Source organism: Mercenaria mercenaria, chromosome 4 (genome assembly GCF_021730395.1).
Source record: "Mercenaria mercenaria strain notata chromosome 4, MADL_Memer_1, whole genome shotgun sequence".
Classification (NCBI taxonomy): Eukaryota; Metazoa; Mollusca; class Bivalvia; order Venerida; family Veneridae; genus Mercenaria; species Mercenaria mercenaria.
The window spans coordinates 74,355,750-74,379,205 of NC_069364.1; the positions used below are offsets into that span (position 1 = coordinate 74,355,750).

Below are 23,456 nucleotides of genomic sequence, written 5' to 3' on the forward strand. Positions count from 1 at the left end.
AAATGCAAAGGTGTGAAATAACTTTATCGCAACTAGGATATAATTCGGATGTAGATAATTCTGAAAACTTGAGGCGAATTGTGAAACGCTTGCCTATGCATCTGAGAGTGAAATGGGTTGATATAGCACACGTAATTAACGAGTCGGGAAGAGAAGTACATTTTACCGACTTAGTGAAATTTGTTGATGAGAAATCACGTGTTGCCAGTTCAATGTATGGAATCGATCTCATTAAAGAAAATCGAACAGCGAAGTCAACTTCCGGTAAACCGCACGGTACAAAGCCTGTAAAAGATGTAACTACATTGACCACACAGTAATTCTGATCAGAGAAGAAATGAAAGAAAGTGCCGTTGTTGCCATGGTAACTGCCTGGATGTATCTGTATGTAGCAAATTTAAATCGATGAGTCTAAATGAGAGAAAAGAACTGGTGCGAAAATTCAAGTTGTGTTACAACTGTTTGAAAAGCAACCATTCATCTAGCAACTGCAGAAAACCAAAGTCATGTACGGAACCCGGTTGCGAAGTGAAACATAACATGTTGTTACATAGTTGGAGCAGACCCAATCCTGAATCTTCGGCGACACAAGCTGTGACTTGTGCATCTGTGAAGAACTCAAATGTGAAGAACTGTTTAGGAATTATACCAGTTATTGCGAATGCTGAAAATGGAAATTCCTGACAAATATACGCTCTGTTAGATGACGGTGCAGATAAAACCTTATGTGATGAGAGGTTGTTACAGTCTTTGAACGTCACAAGTAAACCTGTTACATTCAATATTTCAACGGTAAACTCAACAAGTAGTACCATTCACGGACAGGAAATAGATCTTACTGTAATGGCGGTGGACGAAAACAGAAATGAAGAAGTGACACTTTCCAAGGTGTGGTCAGTGAAGGAGCTTCCAATCTCAACAAGATCCGCAGCAGTAAATGTTGACTTAAAGAAATTACCCTACTTATCAGAGATAGACATACCCCAAATTGACACAAACAATGTTATGCTACTGATCGGTACAGATTCTCCAGCTGCACATATTCCACTCGAAGTGCGTTCAGGAAACATTGATCAACCGTACGCCGTGCGATCACGGTTAGGATGGGCAGTACATGGTCCAGTTCAAGACACTTGTGCACCTAATATCGTTAATGTCCACTTTGAACAATCCAGAGACGTGTTACTGCAACAGCAACTGGAAAGAATGTGGAATACAGAATTTAATGATAGATCATTGAATGAAAAGGACTCTATGTCTGCTGAAGACAAACATGCTCTGCAGATTATGGAATCATCTCTTACCCATGAAGATGGTCACTACAAAATTGGATTACCATGGAGGAAGGAGAATGCATCCTTGCCGGACAACATAGCTCTTGCCCAAGTACGCCTACAACAACTGAAACGTAAACTGTCACGTGGCCCGGAATTACATAAAATGTATACAACATCCCTGAATGATTATATTGAGAAAGGATACGCAGAAGAGGTGAAAGATGGCCTTGGAAATATTTCTAGACGTACATGGTACTTACCACACAACCCAGTAACAAATGTGAACAAGCCAGGCAAAGTACGTGTAGTTTTCGATTGTGCTGCTAAGTACCATGGCATTTCACTGAACAGCCAATTACTGCAAGGACCGGACTTAATGAACAGTCTAGTAGGAGTTCTCATACGATTTAGGAAAGAGAAGGTAGCTCTAGCCGCAGATATCGAAGCAATGTTTCACCAGGTGCGTGTTACGGAAGAAGGCTGTGATGCTTTAAGATTTCTATGGTGGCCTGGTGGTGACATCAAACAGCAGCCAAAGTGCTATCGTATGAAGGTACATTTGTTTGGAGCTACATCATCACCCAGTTGTGCAGCATATGCCTTAAAGCGTACTGCAACTGACAATGCACGTTTATTTGAAAAGGAAGTGGTTTCTACAGTACAACGAGATTTCTATGTCGATGATTGTCTGAAGTCTGTAGAAACGGATGATAAATCTATCAAGCTGGCTACAGATCTGCAAACACTAATGAAGTTAGGCGGATTCCGACTTACGAAGTGGTTAAGTAATAGTAGGGCTATACTGAACGCTATTCCAGAATCTGAACTCGCACCATCTGTCGTCAATCTGAGTCTAGACGAAACTTTACCATGTAATCGAGCACTTGGTGTGCAATGGAATGTTAACGACGACAGAATCCAGATTAAAGTCAAGCTGTCCGATAAGCCACTCACGAGACGCGGCATTCTATCAGTTGTAAGTTCAATATACGACCGACTGGGACTCGTCTCGCCCGTAACACTTCAAGCTGAAGCAATAATACAGAGCCTGTGCAGACTGAAGATCGGCTGGGATGACCAGATACCACAGAGCATCAACAATGAATGGCATACCTGGTTATCAACCTTACCTTGTCTGGAGAATGTGTCTGTAAACCGCTGTTTCCGACCAAGTGACTGTGTTAAATCTACGGAACTGCATATATTTAGTGATGGATCCGAAACCGCCTGTGGAGCCTGTGCTTACCTTCGATTTGTTGATACCTATGATAATGTAACATGTTCTCTAGTCATAGGAAAATCTCGTTTAGCCCCGATCAAACAGATGTCTATACCACGTCTTGAGTTATCCGGAGCTGTTGTCGCTTGCCGTATTTATGCGATGTTGTCTGATGAACTAGATATAAAGATTGATCAAGTTACCTTCTGGACTGATTCCATGATTGTATTAGGATACATAAAGAACGTATCAAAACGGTTCAAGACATTCGTTGGCAATAGACTCAGCATTATACATAATACTACCTCACCAGACCTGTGGCGCCATATTGACACAAAGTCGAATCCCGCAGATATAGCTTCAAGAGGCATACATACGAATGACACTAAGAATCTACATATTTGGCTAAATGGACCAGATTTTCTAAGAAAAGATCATACTCAGTGGCCACAGAATCAGCTTGCACCGGAAGTAACCGACGATGATACAGAAGTGAAGAGAGAAGTCAAGATAAACATCACAATGACTAATAGAAGTCTAGATGATATCATTGATCGCTACTCAAGTTGGACTAAACTTAGAAGAGCAGTCGCGTGGTTACTTAGATACAAGGTATTTTGCAGACAGAAAGACTTAAATCACGAACTTGACATGGAAGAAGGAAACTTAACATTAGCGGAAATCCAGAAAGCAGAACATGAATTATTGATACATGTACAACAGGAAACATTCGCAAATGAGATGAACAACTTGTAACAATTCAAGCCAGTCAGAACTGATAGCAGCATTGCATCTCTAAACCTCAAAATATGTGACAAACTAATCTGAGTACAAGGACGTATACAATCTCGAAACCCGAGTAAATGTCCCATTATACTACCAAGCAAGCACACTATAACAAAATTAATAATTCGACATATTCATGAGAATAACAGTCATGCCGGAAAACAACAGGTACTTGCAATCTCGCGTGAGAAGTACTGGATAGTTCGAGGACTGAGTGCTGTAAAAGGTGTAGTGAAAAGTTGCATAGTGTGCAGACGACAACACTCCCCCCTGCTACAACAACAGATGGCGCCTCTTCTCGAAGAGCAGACGACACCAGATGAACCCCCTTTCTCTTACGTTGGAATAGATTACTTTGGTGCACTTATTGTAAAAGAAGGTCTCACACGTGTGAAAAGATATGGCTGCCTTTTCACCTGTCTTTCAACTAGAGCGGTACACCTGGAGGTCTGTCATAGTTTGACAACTAACTCCTTCGTCGCAGCATTTCAACGCTTTACCTGTCGCTGAGGATATCCAAAGAAGGTGTATAGTGACAATGGCACAAATCTTGTAGGTGGCGATCGTCAGCTGCGGCAGTCGATACAAGAATGGAACTCTTCAGTAATAGGGAAATATATGACAGAAAAGGAAATAGAATGGCACTTTAACCCGCCTCAAGCGAGTCATAGAGAAGGAGCCTGGGAAAGGATTATTCGTTCCACACGAACAATTTTAAAAGCATTGGTCAGGCAACAATTGCTCACAGATGAACAACTAGTTACGCTGATGACAGAAACTGAAAGAATCCTGAACGATAGACCAATAACCAAGGTTAGCGATGATCCTGAAGACATGTCTGCCTTTACACCAAATGTGCTACTACTAATGAAGTCTAACAGTAGTATTCCAAGGGGAATATATAATAAGAATGACACATATGTAAAACGACGGTGGAAACAGGTGCAATATCTCTCAAACGTTTTCTGGAGAAGATGGATACGAGAATACTTACCAGCTATACAACAGAGACAAAAATGGCAAAGTAAGACCACTGATTTACGTGTAGGTGATATTGTGCTAGTGTTTGACGAAAGTACCCCAAGAGGAAAATGGCCATTGGGAAGAATTGTAAAAACAAACAAAAGCCGTGATGGACATGTACGAAGCTATATTGTAAAGTATAAAAATACACAAACAGTGAAACCAATTACGAAGTTGTGCCTACTTGAAAGTTCAGCTTAAGCTTAAGAGTACGAATGATCTGTGTACGAACAGTCCGGGCAATTTGTAACTCGAAGTTAATCAGCTGCCGTTTTTACATGAAGTTACACAGACACTTTCTCAGAAGTGACGCTGATATCATGAAAGAAATATACTTGTAAATATTCCAAAGAGGATAAATTACAGCATTTAAAATGAAAGTAGTGCGCTTTCAAGTCAAAGGACTGTGCTAGGGTATTTATTCGAAAAGCATTATTATCAAGACTGTTAATGATACTACATTAATTTGTAACATACATGTTTATGATAAATTTGAATTCTGTTATGAAATCTGGAAATTTCATGGCGAGGACTGTTAGAAACGTATTACATTTCTAATTTGAATTTACGTCTTTACCGCCTTTTCTAACGTGCTTTTACGCGACGTCCAAACATTAACGTCGACGTCATCATTTTCTGTTGTTATTGTTTTGAACGTCGCTTCCGTTAGCGCAAACATATATTTCAATTCAGGAACTTGATGTAAAACTTGGTAAAGATCATAAATCGGTAAGATTTATCGAATTGAAATTGAGTGTTTTGTTTTAAAAGGTTGCTTATTAAATATTTGCACTTGAATACTATTTAGCGTATTTAAGAAATTTAATTAGAGATATTTGCGTAAGAAATGTAACTGTCGTTTTGAATATATTGTTGAATATATGTTTTTACCTGTGATTTAAATATACTTTTTATTATATGTATAATTGTTTGTAATTTCAGAGAATCGCTACGCTACGCTAGAGAATAAAATTGTAAAGTGAATCAGCGCATACTCGTTTTTTACTGTGGTATCCAAGTTCCCGAACACATATGTTTCAGATGTTCATATTTCAAATGTTCATATGTTCATATATTGTTACTTCAAGTAATATCGCTTCAAGAAAGTTATCGCTCCTGTGCTTGCAATAAAGCTGGAAAACTTACTTTTATGTAAAAGCGAATTTCTACTCGACATTAAAAGTAACAAATATAAAAATAAAAGCTGCTTACAGTACGTTAAAAGCAAAAATAAAACGGAAAAACTGAAAAGGTATATAATCAGCTTACAGTACGTTTAAAGCAAAAATAAAACCGCAAAACTGAAATGGTGATATATGAATGTTTGAATTTCCATTGTCCCTCACAAAGCTAGAAGTGTAATGCAATCTAACTTCGAAAGTAGCTAACAATGGGGAATGCAACAAATTGTGTGAAAATCCCTTTTGATCCGTAAAATATTTGTATTGAATTACAAAAAAAAATTAACAATAAATCATGAATTCACCATTGTTAGCTTTATATGGAAAAGAAGGAAGTTAAACACAAATATGTAAATACAAAATTTTATGAATAATCAAAATGACCTGGTAGAGAAACGCTCTACTGGTATCAATTGTACTCCTTGCTTTATGATTTACTTATAACTTCATAAGGTACGTATTATATTACAATAATTTAAAAAATGTGGCAATCCAAGTGAACATGCACCCGCATAAAAAGACTACTGCTGTAAACTAGTTTGTTGTGAATATAATAAGTAGATATATTTTGTTGATCAATGCATATCTTTTTCTGTATTAAATCATACCAGGTATAGACATAGCACTAGAGATCAATCAATGACACAAATAATAATCTCTGCATTAACCTGTACACCTGTATGACACCAGTTAATAGGAAGAATGAAGTAACTCTATGGTTAAACACTTCGTGATTTCATTTCATTGTAATTTCAATTATCATGGTAATTTCTCGCATTATATATATGATGTGTGATATGGTAGAAATAACACATAAATAGTGGATATGAATTTATTTTATTAGACTTAAAACATTTTCCGAGGTCATACAATAATCATGTATTTGATATTTTATTGCATGGAATCAAGTTCTTCCTGCAAGTATAACTGGGGATTAAATAGTGATCAATGACTTGATGCCTAGGATTATCTGTAAGAGGGAATACATGGAAATTAAATAAAAAGTTTAAGAAAATCTTGAACAACATGCTTCAAAATGATCAAATCAAGACTTACGTATTATATCGGTCGGTCGGTCGGAATGTAGACCAATCCGTTTCCGTATGATAACTCAAGAACGCTTGGGTCTAGGATCATGAAAGTTGATAGGGAGGTTGGTCATCACCAGCAGATGACCCCTATTGATTTTGAGGTCTGCATGTCAAAGGTCAAGGTCACAGTGACCCTGAATAGTAAAACGGTTTCCAGATGATAACACAAGAACACTTGGGCCTAGGATCATGAAAATTGATGGAGAGGTTGGTCATGACCAGCAGATGACCCCTATTGATTTTGAGGTCAGTATGTTAAAGGTCAAGGTCACTGTGACCCTGAACAGTTTAACGGTTTCCGGATGATAACTCAAGAACGCTTAGGCCTATGGTCACGAAAGTTGATAGGAACGTTGGTCATGACCAGCAGATGATTCTTTTTAATTTTGAGGTCAGTATGTCACAGGTCAAGGTCACAGTGACCAGGAACAGTAAAATGGTTTCCGGGCAATAACACAAGAATACTTTGGCCTAATATCAGGAAAATTGATAGTTAGGTTGGCCATGACCAGCAGATGACCCTTATTGATTTTGAGGTTATTAGGTCAAAGGTCAAGGTCACATTGGCCAGGAACAGTTAAACGGTTTCTGATCTTCTTGTCCAAAACCATAGGGCCTAGGGCTCTGATATTTGGTACGTAGCAAACTCTAGTGGTCCTCTACCAAGATTGTTCAGATTATTTCCCTGGGGTCAAATATGGCCCCACCCCGGGGGTCACATGGTTTATATAGACTTACATAGGAAAAAACTTTGAAAAACCTCTTGTCCAAAACCACAGGGCCTAGGGCTTTGATATTTTGTATATGACATCATCTAGTGGTCCTGTACTAAGATTGTTCAAATTATTCCCCTAGGGTCAAATATGGATCCACCCTGGGGGTCACATGGTTTACATAGACTTAGGGAAAAACTTTGAAAATCTTCTTGTCCAAACCACAAAGACTATGGCGTTGCTATTTTGTAATGTAGCATCATCTAGTGGTTCTCTACCAAGTTTGTTCAAATTATCCCTCTAGGGTCAAATATGGCCCCGCCCCAGGGGTCACATGGTCATATAGACTTATATAGGAAAAAAACTTAGAATCTTCATGTCCATAACTTACATCATTCAAATTTGGACCATGTGTATAGTTTTGAGTGGCAAGATGAACCTTGACATGAGTTGACCTTGATCTTGACCTAGTGACCTACTTTCACATTTCTGTAGCTACAGCCTTCAAATTTGGACCACATGCATAGGTTTGTGTACTGAAAAAACTTTGACCTTGTTATTGACCTAGTGACATACTTTCATATTTTTGAAGGTACAGGCTTCATATTTGGACCACATGCATAGTTTTTTGTTCCGAAATAAAATTTGACCTTGATTTTGACCTAGTGACCTACTTTCACATTTCTCAAGCTACGCCTTCAAATTTGAACCACAAGCATAGTTTTGTGTACTGAAATGAACTTTGATCTTGAGATTGACCTAGTGACCTACTTTCACATTTCTGAAGGTGCAGTCTTCAAATTTTGACCTCTTGCATAGTTTTGTGTTCCGAAATAAAATTTGACCTTGATTTTGACCTAGTGACCTACTTTCACATTTCTCAAGCTACAGCCTTCAAATTTGAACCACATGCATAGTTTTTTGTACCGAAATGAACTTTGTTCTTGAGATTGACCTAGTGACCTACTTTCACATTTCTGAAGCTACAGACTTCAAATTTGAACCACATGCATATTTTTGTGTTCTGAATTGAAATTTGACATTGATTTTTACCTATTACCTACTTTCACATTTCTCAAGCTACAGCCTCCAAATTTGAAGCACATGCATAGGTCTGTCTACCGAAATGAATTTTGACCTTGAAATTGATCTGGTGACCTACTTTCACATTTCTCAAGCCACAGCTTTCAAATTTGGACCACATACACATTGTTTTGTACCGAAATGAAATTTGACCTTGATTTTGACCTTGAGCTAGTCTTGAAATTTGGAACATTCAAATATGGCTCAGTGGATGGCGCCAAGATCACTCTGTAATCTCTTGTTAGGTTAATAGGTTAAAGGTCAAGGTCAGATTAAACCAGAATGGTAGAACTTTTGTTTACAGTGAGCATATAATTTCTGTTCCTTGTGGAATTACTGAATGCATCAAGGGGGGCATTTTGTGTTCAACGAGCTCTTGTCCGTCTTAAATGTTACATTTAAACAACCAAAGTTATTTTTTTAATTGCTTTTCATAATTTAAACTTTTAGGTTCATAAATAACTAACATCCATAGGTGTATTATCAAGTGAATTCTTGGAAGTCCACTTTTACCTTAACTGACAGAAACCTTTAAGTAGAATGGTCGGCAATACATTATTAGATTTTTTCAAGTAAAACATTGCACTGGGTCCAATATTATATTATTTGTCACCATATGAATTTACGCATATTTAGCTAGTAATGTTTTGGTCGTTAATCATTTTCATCTGCTCAGCTTTTTTCCACATAAAAATAACTGATTTCAATATGAATATGAGACATCCCATAACCATACTTCCTTGGGGTTCACTGGTTCACATCCATACTTGTGCTTTAAGGAGACTCGGGTTGTTTACGAAGCATTTATAGAAGATGGGACAACACACTACGTTATTGTAATCGCTTGGTCAGCAATTACAAACTAACTATTACTATTACTAACTAAACGTGTATTCAACCACAGTTAAAATGTTAACAGGGACAACTGGTGTTGTGACATTAAGTAAATAATCGATAACCTTGAATTAACAAATATTTTTATACACAATCAGCGATTAACCTTATACATGCCTAGGACTTAATCAGGGATTACTATGCAGATAAATGCTCACATTATATCCAAACAGTCAATTTCGGTGTGGTATTTTACCACTTAGACTAGAGACTGGGAGGTATACTGGTGAATCCCCAGGTGAGCGACTTTGTATATTTTGTTCTAGTTGAAGATGAACTTCATTTCCTGTAACACTACGAACATTATACTGACATAAAGACTCGATATACTAGATAGTATTGTCTCGAGTAATTTCTTCAATGATCTGGATGTTAATGGACAACTGAGAAATTTGTTAAATTCGTACCCCGGAAAATACGCTAAGTACTTGTCAAGAGCTTACCTATGCAGACGAATCGCTGCCTATGGTTCTCTATGAATGAATACTCAAAATTTATTCATTAAAATTTGTATTGTTTGAAAGTCTGTATTTTCATTTTATATAATCATTTCATATAGATATTTCCACCTGTTCATTTTCATTACATTACTCAAGTTTATTATTTATTATCACATATTGGCGGTATTATAATCTACACATTTCCTGTAGGTGACTGGGCCGGATGCAGTTTATTTAAACACATGTTAGTCGTATTAGACAAAACTAATGTAAGATAAAAAATCTTCTTGTCCGCCACCGTAATCGTACAAATAGTATCAGCTCTTTTGATAACATATCTATATTTTCCTACCGGAAATACAGTCAGCAGATTCCCATTGTCCTGTATCTAAGCATGTCATTATGGTTGTAGTTGGGTTGTATCCAACGTCACAGTCAACTGTTGCCGTGGCACCAACCGTCGTGTTTGTAGAATCATCTAGGGTTATGTTACCATTAGTTATTGCAGGTAACGTCCCGCAATCTAAAATACGTTATACAAATCATAAGACAGTCACACAAATCGTTTTTCAGACAGCCGTGAAATCTGACATTTTTCCACATACACGTTTTTATATAAAAGTCTACACATCTTTTCACACATCTAATACATGTACAAACGTATTCTACTTTATAATGTAGGGAGTGACTATATTTTTGCAAAATGGTGATGTCAAACATTATGGTGCTATCTACGAGAAACTAAGGCAGTTATATGGGGAAAACAAAGACGTGTTTTGTTTTTGTAGAGTTTAACGTCGCACCCACAATTACAAATCGTAATGCGACTTCCAAGCTTTCGTGGTGATGGAAGACCGTCCGTGCATTATTTCATCACGAGCGGGCACCTTGGTAGAGCATTCGACCGACCTTCAGTTCAATGTGTCCAGTGAAGCTCGAAGGGCAAGTGATACGACGTCCACGACCATAACCACTCGGCCGTGGATGCCCCGAAGATTTGTTGAGTGTTTATTTAAAAACCCGAGAAAGGGAAAAACTTTATTATTGTCTCTAGTAAATTATGTTTCCAAGACACATATCCAAAATTAACTGAAATGTAAAATACTAGGTGTCGTGAATCTCACGAATAAGGCTCAATGTTATTGTTGTAATTAATTTTGTCTTGTATAAATGTAAACATGCTCCTGATATAAGATTATACAATGTTTACTCCTTCCACGTTGGCGGGAAAACTTTTCATACTTTTGCTCCTTCTGTAAAATCTTCGTGCTCTTTTCTCTTGGCGCGAACATAGATTGTTTTATATTTTTGCTCCTTATTGTAATGAATCACGTTTTTCATTTATTTCTCATGCTTTTGATACAATTTTTGGCGGTAAAATATTATACTATAAATATAGAATTCTGTAATTGAAAAGAGTTGGTTCTCAGATTTTGGATTAAACAAAAAGTGAAAATTAAAGGTGTGTAAATTCAAAGGTGTGTTGGATTTTCTTTGTGGTAGAAAAAGTAAAAATTAAATTTTGTGGAAAACTCTACTACATTGAATTTGGCGCCGGAACCCGGGAGAGTGAATGTGGAAAATTGTGTTATAAAAATTGGATTATAGTAAAAAAAAAAAAAATATTTTTTTTCTCGTATAAAATAGTGATTGTGTGATTCTAAAAGAAAATAAGGAGCTTGAAAGAAAGTGTTATGTCATTATCGGATTTTTTGAAGTATTTGAAATTCCATTGAAGAAAGTTTTCGGACGACAGTCGAGATGTCTAAATTTTTGAAAGGAGTTAGAACACGATACCTGAACACTCTACAAACAGAGGTAAGAAATGCTTCAGTTCTTACTCATACTGACGTCAATACTCTGCCACCTGAAGACCTTGATCAGACCATACGCACAATTCAAGATCATCTAGAAAAAATCAACAAATATGTAACTAAACTTGAAGATCAGTCCGAAAAAGTTGCTGCGGACATAGGGGAAACTGATGAGGAATTTTTTAATCAAATGTTAGCTGAAGATACAAAATTATGTGATTATGTATCGTCTGTCTGTTCTCAGCTGAAGAGTATTGAATTTCAGTTAACAGAAGTCAAGAGGCAGGATACATCTCAGTTAAACATAAGTGGCTTTGACGAAAGCAAAACACATATGCCAACGGAAATTCAAAAAGTGTTGGATACGCATTTGAGTATGCAACGTGACTTACTAGAAAGTCAAAGGGAAAAGCAGTTACGGAGCAAATCATCAGTGAAACTCCCTAAATTAGAAATAAGTCAGTTCAGTGGAGACAAGCTAAAGTGGGTTGAGTTCTGGCAGTCATTTGAGAGTTCAGTTCACAACAATGTTGGTCTTAACAACATAGAGAAATTCAATTATCTTCGAAGCAAATTATTAGGAGAAGCTAGAGGTGCCATCACTGGACTTGCTCTTTCGAATGAAAACTACGAAGTAGCTATCAACATTTTGAAAACTAGATTTGGAAACATTCAGGATACAATAGATCTTCACTATAATAAGATGATAAACTTGAAACCAGCAACAGAAAATGTTGAGAGCTTGAGATCATTGATGGATTGTGTATACAAACATCTACGGAGTTTAGAAGTTCTTGATCAGAACACTAATCAAGATGTGTTTGTTTCTGTAATAAAATCAAAGCTTCCAAGCAATGTGATACGTCATCTCGAAATTCAGAAGGGAAAAGAGAAAAAATGGACTGTCCATAAACTTTGTGAGTTGCTTCAGGAATATGTTGAAGCGTGTGAAAAGGCAGAAAAATCCAAAAAGGATATTGTTAAGCCAGTTTTTAACAGAGTGAAAAGAGCAGATGCGAATAATAGTTACAGGTCTTATAGTATGGATCGTTATAAGAATTCGGCAGAAGCTCTTGCAGTGAACGACAGAGCTAGTTTGGAGCAAATGAATAAAAGGAGCAAACGAATATGCAGATACTGTTCGAAGAGCCACTGGAGTGACGAATGCCCAAAATATAAGACCATAGATGAAAGAAAAGAATATCTTAAAGGCAGCTGCTACAAGTGTTTGAAAGAAGGACATTTATCAAGTGACTGTAAAAGCAAAAAGACTTGTGTTTATTGCAGTAAAGCCAACGTACATCACAGAAGTTTATGCCCAGAGAAGTTTCAAAAAACAACAATTCGGGAAAGTGTGCATATATCAGACGAAATTGAAGACAACTCTTCAAGAAATACCTCAACGGACGAAAACGCCCTTCTCTCATCCAGCGAGATTGTGTTGATGCAAACGGCAAATACATATGTACAGAATCCTACGGGTCAAAGTGAGCAACAAGTACGTGCTCTTCTAGACTCTGGGTCTCAGAGGACTTACATTACTGAACGTTTAGCAAATTCGCTTAATCTCAAAACAGAAGGAGAACAAGAAATAAGACTAGTCACATTTGGCAGTGAAAAGTCCCAATTAATTAAAACTGTATCAACAAAGTTGAAGATAAAACTCAAAGATGGAAATGACTTGATAATCACAGCAAATATTGTTCCAACCATCACTGGAAGCATACAGAGAAAACCAGTCAACATTTCTGACAAGAATAGTTTCAAAGATCTCGTGAAAAATCTTACTCTCGCTGATACATTGCCAACAGAAACAAAGAATGGCTCAGTTGAACTCTTGATAGGAAATGATTACTATCTGGATATAGTTTTAGGCCATAAGATTGAAGTTCAAAAAGGACTATATCTTCTTTCTTCAAAACTAGGTTGGATTCTAACAGGAAGATCAAGTGAAGTCGATGAGAATGTGAATGATGTGAATATGCATATACTGACATAAAGTGTTTACCAGCATAGATGAATCAATTCCAAGAAAACCAGATCTTCAAGACTTTTGGAATATCGAGTCGATAGGTATCAAAGAATGTGTTCAAACCACAGATGATGAACAAGCGATGCAGAATTTCAAAGACACTCTGATATTCAAAGATGAAAGATACTTTGTGACCTGGCCCTGGAAAAATGTAGATCTAAAAGTTCCGGAAAATCGGCCACTTGCCGTCGGTCGACTGAAATCTTTGATCTCTAGGCTGAAAGATAAACCAGAACTGATGCAGAAGTATGATGCAGTTATCAAAGATCAAATTGAGAAAGGAATAGTAGAACCAGCGGAAAGATATCAGAATGATGGCATGTTACACTACCTACCTCATCATGCAGTAATGAAAACGGATCATACGACTACAAAACTGCGAATAGTTTACGATGCCTCTGCCAAGACAAAGTATGATATAAGCAGTTTAAATGAATGCTTGTACCGTGGACCCGTTCTCCTCAACGATCTTTGTGGAACTCTTATTAGATTCAGAATGAACAAAATAGGTATTGTATCAGATATAGAGAAGGCGTTCCTTCAGATAGGCTTGCAAGAGAATCAAAGAGATGTCACCCGTTTTGTTTGGTTAAAAGACTGCAAGAACCCCTCGGTGGAGCAAAACAATATTCAAGAGTACCGGTTCTGCAGGGTACCCTTCGGGGTGATTTCCAGTCCTTTCTTATTAGGAGCAACAATAAACTATCATCTAGATTCCTATGACACAAACATTGCTGAAAAGCTCAAAAGAGATATTTACATGGACAATGTTATTACCGGAACAAACACTGTAAGTGAGGCAAAGGCTCTATATGTATCTTCGAAACAAATGTTTTCTGAAGCAAGCATGAACCTACGTGAGTGGACATCAAATGATGACACAGTATACAAAAATATTCCAGATGTAGACAGAACACAAAGTGATATTATCAAAGTTTTAGGACTGATATGGAACAGGATATCAGATACAATTGGAATTAAGCAACTTAAATTGTTAGAATCAGACTGCCTGACCAAACGTTTCGTGCTTAAGCAGATTTCATCCCTTTTTGACCCATTGGGACTATATTCGCCTATCACATTGCGCGGGAAGCTTCTTCTTCAAAACCTTTGGCTTAAACATATTGACTGGGATGAAACGCTTAGTGCTGATGATATGAAAACTTGGTTAGTCATTCAAGAAGATCTTGCTACAATTCCAAATATCAGATACCCAGATGTATCACAGTGGATGCAACAAGAAGAATAAAAAGTGTGCTTGTGTGTTTTTGTGATGCTTCATGTAAAGCCTACGCTACGACAGTATATTTATTACAGATAGGAGAAGTTGAAAGGAAAGTGGAATTGCTCTTTGCAAAAACTCGTTTAGCGCCAACTACAAGCATCAGCATTCCGCGTCTAGAATTACTTGCGGTTCTCATAGGGGTCAGATGTGTCAACTTTGTGAAAAATCAAATTTCAACACCAATTGATGCACTTTATTTGTTCACGGACTCACAATGTACACTGAAATGGATACAATCAACGAAAAGGCTTTCCGTATTTGTTAGCAACAGAGTACTTGAAATTAAAAGCCATCAAGATATTGAATTCCATTATGTTAAATCAAAGAACAACCCAGCTGATCTAGGTAGTCGTGGATGCTCAGTGGAAACAATAGTTAACTCACAGTTATGGTGGCACGGTCCTACTTGGTTACTAAAAGACTTTTGTGAGTGGCCAATAAATGAGACAACCTTGTCAGAAGATGATGATTCTGAGAATAAATTCAACGCTGAAGTAAGATGTGACAAGCTCCAAGAAAATGTAAGTTTGTCAACAGAGTCTGAGAATGTTCATGTGACGGCTCCATTTGAAATTGATTGTGATAAATTCTCTTCATTAAGAAAGCTCATAAGAGTTACAGCACTTGTCATACGATTTGTCAGGAAACTCAAATGTGAAACAATGTCTTCAAATGTTTTGACACCACAAGAACTCGAAGATTCTGAAAAAATGTGGATTTCGCATGTTCAAAGAAACAAATTTAGTGACGTATTTGAGTCAATTGCCGAAAAGAAGAAGAACAATTTACAGTTTCAGCTTGGTATCTACATTGATAGCAACGGTCTACTACGATGCAAAGGTCGTCTTGAAAACGCTGAATTAACTGAATCTGCACGGTCTCCATTACTCCTACCACGAAATGATAGGTTCACCAATTTGGTAATTGAACGGGAGCATAAACAAATGATGCACAGTGGTGTGTCTCAGACATTAAGTAGGATAAGGAACAGTTACTGGATACCACATGGTAGAGCAACAGTAAAAAGAGTTCTTAATATGTGTTTAGTTTGTCGACGAACAGAAGGAGGACCATACAAAATGCCTCCAATGGCTCCATTGCCACGTTCACGTGTTTCCTTATCTTCTCCTTTTACACATGTTGGTCTTGATTACTTGGGTCCATTCTTCATCAAACGAGAACAGAAAACAGAAAAGGTTTGGGTGTGCTTATTCACCTGCATGGTAACTCGTGCAGTCCATTTAGAAATGGTTTCGGATATGTCAGCAGTTGCCTTCGTGAACTGTTTGCGACGGTTTATTGCTTGCAGAGGGAAACCAACTGAAATTGTTTGCGATAATGCACTACATTTCAAAGTAACAAGTCAAACAACTGAATTAGTGTGGAACAAAGTTTTGAGAAGTGATGATATTCAGAACTACTGTTCAAATGAAGGAATAAAGTGGCATTTCATAGTGGAAGTTGCTCCATGGATGGGCGGCTTTTATGAACGCTTAGTTGGCCTTATTAAGAGATCTCTAAGAAAATCAATTGGTAAAAGATTGCTGAGCAGTGACCAATTTCATACGGTACTTAAAGAAGCTGAAGCCGTCGTGAATTGTCGTCCTTTAGTGTATGTCGGAGACGATATAAATTCAAATTTGGCTCTCACCCCAGCTCATTTTACTTGCCTAAATCCAAAAACAGGAATTCCGGAATGTGAGTTATCTGAAAATGACTCTAACTTTAAAATAACGGACAGTTCAGCAGAAAGATTACTACAAATTTGGAAGAAAGGACAAAAACTGTTAGACAATTTCTGGAAAATTTGGCGCGATGACTATTTACTTAGTCTACGTGAAAGGACACAGTCTATGTTAAAACACGGAAAACACCAATCAAAATTTAATGTTCACGTTGGTGATGTAGTACAAATCAAGGATAATGTACCAAGGGGTAGCTGGAAGCTAGGGAAAATAATCGAGGTAGTACACAGTGCTGATGGTTATATTCGTTCAGCGAAAATACAGTTGTCATCTGGACGTATACTCAGACGTCCTTTGTGCCTACTGTATCCTATAGAAACATCTGATGAAGTTTTATCGAAAGAGTCTTCTTCTGAGAAAAAATCAGTTTGCAGAAAAAAGCAGCAATTTGAAAGTCAAAAAAGGTCCACTTCAAGATCTGCTGCAATGCGAGCAAAGCAAAAAATCAAAATGTATCTGAATGAATCGGAAGAGTTTGCGTAGTCGTGAACAGTATGCAAGTAAAGTAATTTGTATATAAAATATAATGTGGACATAGATGTTAAGTGTTTAAAACAGATTTATTTTGTCGAAGGGAGTGTCACATAATGTGAAATACAAGTTTTTTTTTTAAATAATAATAAGAAGTTTTTCTATTAATTTGAATGATAAATATATTTCAAAATATGAAGGGATTTGAAATTTAATGGTCAAGTAAAGTTTGTATATCACGTGATTTTTTCAGGCGTGAATATACTGAGTGTACCGGAGCAAACAGTTCAGTAAACCACGTGACTAAATTTATCTACCGGAGCAATACAATTAAGAAGCAATATTCTCACGAACTTCACGTGCAAATCATGAGTTAGACACAAAGCTTGGATTGTCATTACCCGTGTAGATTTCATTGAGAACAAATCGCTGGAAGTTTCATTTTTATATGAAAAATCAAAATGTTTCAGTGTGATACATGTCAGAGGACTTACAAATTTAAAAGAAATTTAGTGCGACATATTCGAGAAAAGCATGAAGAATGGAGCTCTTTTTTGTGCCCAATGGCTGAATGCACAGCAAAACTGATAAGAAGAGAATATTTACGTGCCCATTTGATGCAATATCATGACATTGGGAAATTTGAAGCACGTGAGATATCATACAGTGTTTCTAATTCAGCTTCGCGTTCGAAAGTTACTTCAGTCCAAAATTCCAGTAAGAATAAGGTTAAACCTTCTTCTTCAACAATGAATACATGCCCTTATGAAAATATCAGCAGTGATGAGGATTGTTTGGATAGACTTGATGCATTAGAGGACATCAGTTCTTCAGAATTGGACATAAAACCTGAAGGGAACGCTTCAAAGCACGTGAAAGAAGATTTAGCTTTAGGATTTGATACAAATCTTCAGGATGTTATAAACCATGCTAATGATGAAAATTATGAGGAGAGTGAAATGTCTAAAAATGAAACTATGAAAATGCAGTCGGATGTTGAAAATGAAAGTGGTGTTAATATTGTCGATTGCGAAACTGTTAAAATGTCGTCTGATGTTGTCAGTGATTATGATGTTGGTAAAGTTATTAGTGAAGCTGGTGAAATTCCATCTGATAGTGCTGACAAAGTTGTTAGTGGAGCCGGTGAAATTCCGTCCGATGGTGATACGTGTGCAGGTATTGTTGTGAGGGAAGCGGTGGAATGTTTTTTTGATAGTAAAACTGATGCAGATAATATTCATAGCAGAACTGAAAACATTTCTTCTGATTGTGATACAGATGCTGAAAACATTGATGGAGAAGCTGATAAATTTATTTCTGACAGTGTTTCTATTGTTGATCATGCTGATGGCGAAGTTGCAGAAAATTCTTTTGATGTTACTGATAATGAAAATTTCGATGCTGAAAGCGATATCATGGAGACTTCTTGCGACTTTGAAAATTCTGACGTTGGATCTATGGTCTTAGCTGACACAGAAGACGTAAATGAAACTTTGAGTGACCATTTCTATGATCAATTTTATGCTTACAATGATATGTCAGACAACAATGTCGTTGTTGAGAATGAAGATGGTAACCAAGATGACTTATATAATCATTTCTATAACAACAGTGATGTTTCGGATGCTGGAGAAGATGATGATGCTGTAAGAAATGACCTAAATAATCATCAAAGAGACATTGTTGTTATTTCTGACACTGATGATAAGGATAGTGTTGACCACCCAACCATGGACATGGAACACTCAAGACTGAAAACTGTGTATCAGATACATACTTGCACATATACCAAAAAACTATTGTATCTAGATGGTGAATTAGTTGATACTTGGGCTACTATTGAACAAGACTATTTTGAATTGAAGAAATAGAATGGATGTATAAACAAAGATGTTTTACAAAACTGCTTGAAATCAAAAATTTGAAAAAGAAAAAAAAAACTGTATAAGTTAATTGTTTCCATGTTTCAACAGGAAGTTGATGAACTGTATAAATATATCACTTGTTTTTTATAAAAGGTCGATATGTTTGTTGTAGAATATATTGAGGTTGCTTTGTATACATAATTCTAAAACAAAACACTCTATACAACACAGTATATTCTGTCAAAAAAAAAAAACGTATTGTAGAACTGTGAATCTGTAAATTTTCAACCTACTATGGTTTGGCGGGAATGTCGTGAATCTCACGAATAAGGCTCAATGTTATTGTTGTAATTAATTTTGTCTTGTATAAATGTAAACATGCTCCTGATATAAGATTATACAATGTTTACTCCTTCCACGTTGGCGGGAAAACTTTTCATACTTTTGCTCCTTCTGTAAAATCTTCGTGCTCTTTTCTCTTGGCGCGAACATAGATTGTTTTATATTTTTGCTCCTTATTGTAATGAATCACGTTTTTCATTTATTTCTCATGCTTTTGATACAATTTTTGGCGGTAAAATATTATACTATAAATATAGAATTCTGTAATTGAAAAGAGTTGGTTCTCAGATTTTGGATTAAACAAAAAGTGAAAATTAAAGGTGTGTAAATTCAAAGGTGTGTTGGATTTTCTTTGTGGTAGAAAAAGTAAAAATTAAATTTTGTGGAAAACTCTACTACACTAGGAACTTTAAATATAATTCCTGTCCTGTATTCGTTCGAATAGGTACTACAAACAGACTGAATGAAAACTGGCTTTTTTTTCATTTACAAAGGATTATATAAAATGCAAGTTTGCATCTGTTAACACAGAAAATACACTGAAAATTGTTACACAGAAGTAATGACATTATTACATAGTAAACCCTAAATAATTCCTACGACTGAGTCACAGTCACATGTTTTCTAGGTTTTCATTTCATCATAAAAATACACAAAATATTACCTAGGAGGCATACAGGATTCATCCCTGTCCATCCGCCGACCTCGCACACCCCACTGTCATTTCCGTACAGTGAGTAATTTGATGACGGACATTCATAATATACAAAATCTCCTTCAAGGTAGATATAATGTAGCAGAAAGAATGATAATGCTATGCCATCCACGTAGAAGTCGGGTGGGTTTCCACAATCTGAGATACAAGGGAAACACTGGCACATCATTTGTTTCTTTCATATTAAGAAAACCATTTGGTACTACACTATCTGATATATATATATGTATCACAGACAATCGGAGATGACTCCGAGAAACTGAATATCAAGTGAGTTGTGCATTCTTAGTTTGAATATATCCTATATATTTTATTGTTCATTTCAGATCAGCAGTATCATTTGCATTTAACTTCAAAGACACTGTTATGTACACATATGAGAATAAAAATATTTCCACAGTCTCGGTTAGGACCAAATACGTGACAATTTACAACTCAGATAAAAATGTGCCAGACCTTGATTTCAAATTCTTTTTTTTTTCAATGCATGCATTATGTAAATATCAAGTCACTTTGTCAGAATAAGAATTATTTTCAGTGATGTTATAACTTACTTGTACTGTTATATCAAAACAACTTACTTTTATGATTGACTGAATTTAGAGATTCATCGGTTCCAAACACCTGTCTGTAGGCTTAAGTTGTTTCCGTTAGCAATTAGATTTAATGCACATAATTACAGCAGTTTATATCATTTGTCAATCAATTATCGTTACATACCGTATAAACACGTGTTGATATACAGAACATAGTCTGTAGGACAGACACATTCCGCTACAGTTGCGTTACATGTTGCGTTAACTGGACAGTCAGCATCAACTGAACAGCCTAAAACACAAAGGCAATACACATACATAGGTCAGTCTGGATATAATTGTTAAGAATATACAAAATGGGTGCCTCGCAATGCACTGTAAAGGCATAATCAATACGTACAAAAAAATCTGTATATCAAATATATATACTTAAATATTTTTATACAATTTAGATATTTTCAACACCGTGTAGGCAGTTTATTACAGCTGATATAACTGTCAATAACATTTATTATCAAACAATAACATGCTCTGAATAACGTTTTTTCTTCGGTTATGCAGGTCAGAACAATACTGAAGTATGTGTAACAATGAATTATGGACCATTCTGTCATAGGAAAATAACTCTTGTTTCTTAAGTTATTGTGGCATTACAATTATGCCTTCAATACATTATATCACAATCACATCACCCAATTCTTTTATTTTATAAGTTTTATTAATTCTTGGTACAAACTTTTAAGAATTTAGGTTTTATATTTCGGCGTGCCGTATTAAGCACGGTTTTGTGACCTCGTATGACCTTATGCCGCCTGAATAATGTACCAATCGGATTGCTTGGTAAGGTATTCTCGGTATTTTCAGCCATAATGAGAGATTTAGTAAGAGTGGCGCTGATTGGAGGAAAGGCTGAAAATGCTTCACTCTCGGTCATGTGTGACACTGTGTGAAATGACAACGCGTTCGTCATCTATAACCTCTGTAAGTACAGCACGATCGGGTTGTATGCGTACCACTTGAACAGGTGTGCATAACTAAATATTCATCTGCTCATCCGGACTTATTTCTGTTTTGTTAATTTTTCTTGTTAAGTTATTTCTGTTTTGTTAACTTTCCTTTCCTTAAGTTTTGTTTTTACAAAAAGGTTATTTGTTTTATACAGTCATTAACTCTTACCCTGTATTACAGCAACAATTTCTAACCAGTGCAAATCATTACTAACCTGCAACAACATGTCCGATACTGTTAAATTTTAGACTCTAAATTTTAAATAAATCTTTCCGGTGAAAACAGTACTGTACATATTCTGAATGATAGACAAATTTGATAATAAACTGAAGTAGGGTAAGGGTTCATGTTGCTTCCAACAATTCCAGAAATAAAGTATAGAACGTATTTCAATATTGTTAGCTTACTGACTTATATATATAATACTGTTACCATCTTTTAAGCATCAAAGGCCCAAAGTGAGCTCTTGTAATTGTTTGGCGTCCGTCGTGTGTCCCTCCACAATTTCTAAACATAGTCTTCTTCAGAACTACTGTCCTCATTTATACAAAACTTCACAGAGGCCCCTTTCAACGTTGCCAAAAAAATTTAAAATACAGGTTTCTGCGCATATATAACTTGTGCTTCAGTTACATCACGCCGACCATCTTTTTTAAAGATATTTCTTGTTAGATTTATAAAGCTAGTGTAGCTTCCATGTACATTTTTCATAACGTGGAGATGGCCCCTAGTATAATGAAGCTTTTTTTTTAACTTTAACGGTTTATGTCCTGATATCGTGTTGTACATATGTCATATACATGTTTTCTTTACTATTTGCTGTTTATATTTCTGTTTATATAATTGTTGAGTAATATTCAGGCTTAAAAGATTTGTCATGTAACTGATTCCTTTAATCTTTAATTCAGTTTACAGACAGCGGTTAGCACCTTGTTAATATTTCCTGTATAAAGAAGCATTGAAGTTTAAGTATTTCTGAATTTGTGTTCATCTCAGTTAGAAAAAGTATTTTGGCCAAGAAACATCTCAGATTATTACCAAGGGAATATATAGAAATAAAAACAAGAAAATATTTAATATCGCCAAGCGAGACACTGACAATCGTTTGACCTAGTATTCGTTGTTTTTAACAATACAACTTTCAACAAAAAGACTTTTACGAGGAATACTATTACCGAAGCAAGCGATATTCACGACTGCTTAAGTAAAAAAAAAAAAGCTTATGTTATCTGCTGTAAAGGCCGTGGGTTATGTGGGAGCTGTCACGTTAAAACTCTCTCACACAACATCTATCATCCATACCTCCTTCGCCATTTTCAACCAATGACAACCTAACAACAGTTAGGTACCTTACAATAGTTAGGCAGACAAAGAAATGTACATAGGATGTCACAGATCTATAACAAGGACAAACACAACATTTTTCTCTTTTTTTCTTTTTTGGAGTTAATGTCGCACCGACACATGATAGGTCACAACATTAACAGTGACGGCTATAGTATGGACGCTGAATTTCAAGTATATAATGATGATAATATGATATTTTTGATTTTTAATAACAACATTACTTTTTTATTTTACGTTTCTCCGTTCGGTATCGGTTGATTCATAACATAGTCGTTTCACGAAAAATTCGATTTTCATGCGTAAACGGGTACAAGTTATATCCTATGAAATAAGTATGTTTTAAAAGTATATACTTAGGAGAGAATTAATTTAATTTTTTGTGAAACGGGCCCAAAAGTTCGTGCAACGGATCACAGATTACAAAATATTATATCATGCTTTTTGTGGGGAAAATTGTTGATCTTTATATTCTTTTATTAGAATTCAATACATTACAAATGATAAGAATGCTAATGTTTTATACACGAATTCGCTTTTAAAGAAATCACAGACTTACATAATTGTTTAAATCTATTCGATCGTAACATTG

At 36.1% G+C, this 23,456-nt stretch overlaps 1 protein-coding gene across 1 annotated transcript in view; it reads right to left on the reverse strand.

Annotated features, from left to right (window-relative positions):
* Nucleotides 1–23,456, reverse strand: part of LOC123552147 (natural killer cells antigen CD94-like) — a 71,782-nt gene that overhangs the window by 31,227 nt on the left and 17,099 nt on the right. The window contains exons 2-4 of the mRNA XM_053541692.1: nt 20,697–20,804; nt 19,926–20,114; nt 10,060–10,230 (exon numbers count right to left, since the gene is read on the reverse strand). Coding sequence (XP_053397667.1) covers nt 10,060–10,230; nt 19,926–20,114; nt 20,697–20,804 — 468 coding nt within the window. The remainder of the gene's footprint in view (nt 1–10,059; nt 10,231–19,925; nt 20,115–20,696; nt 20,805–23,456) is intronic.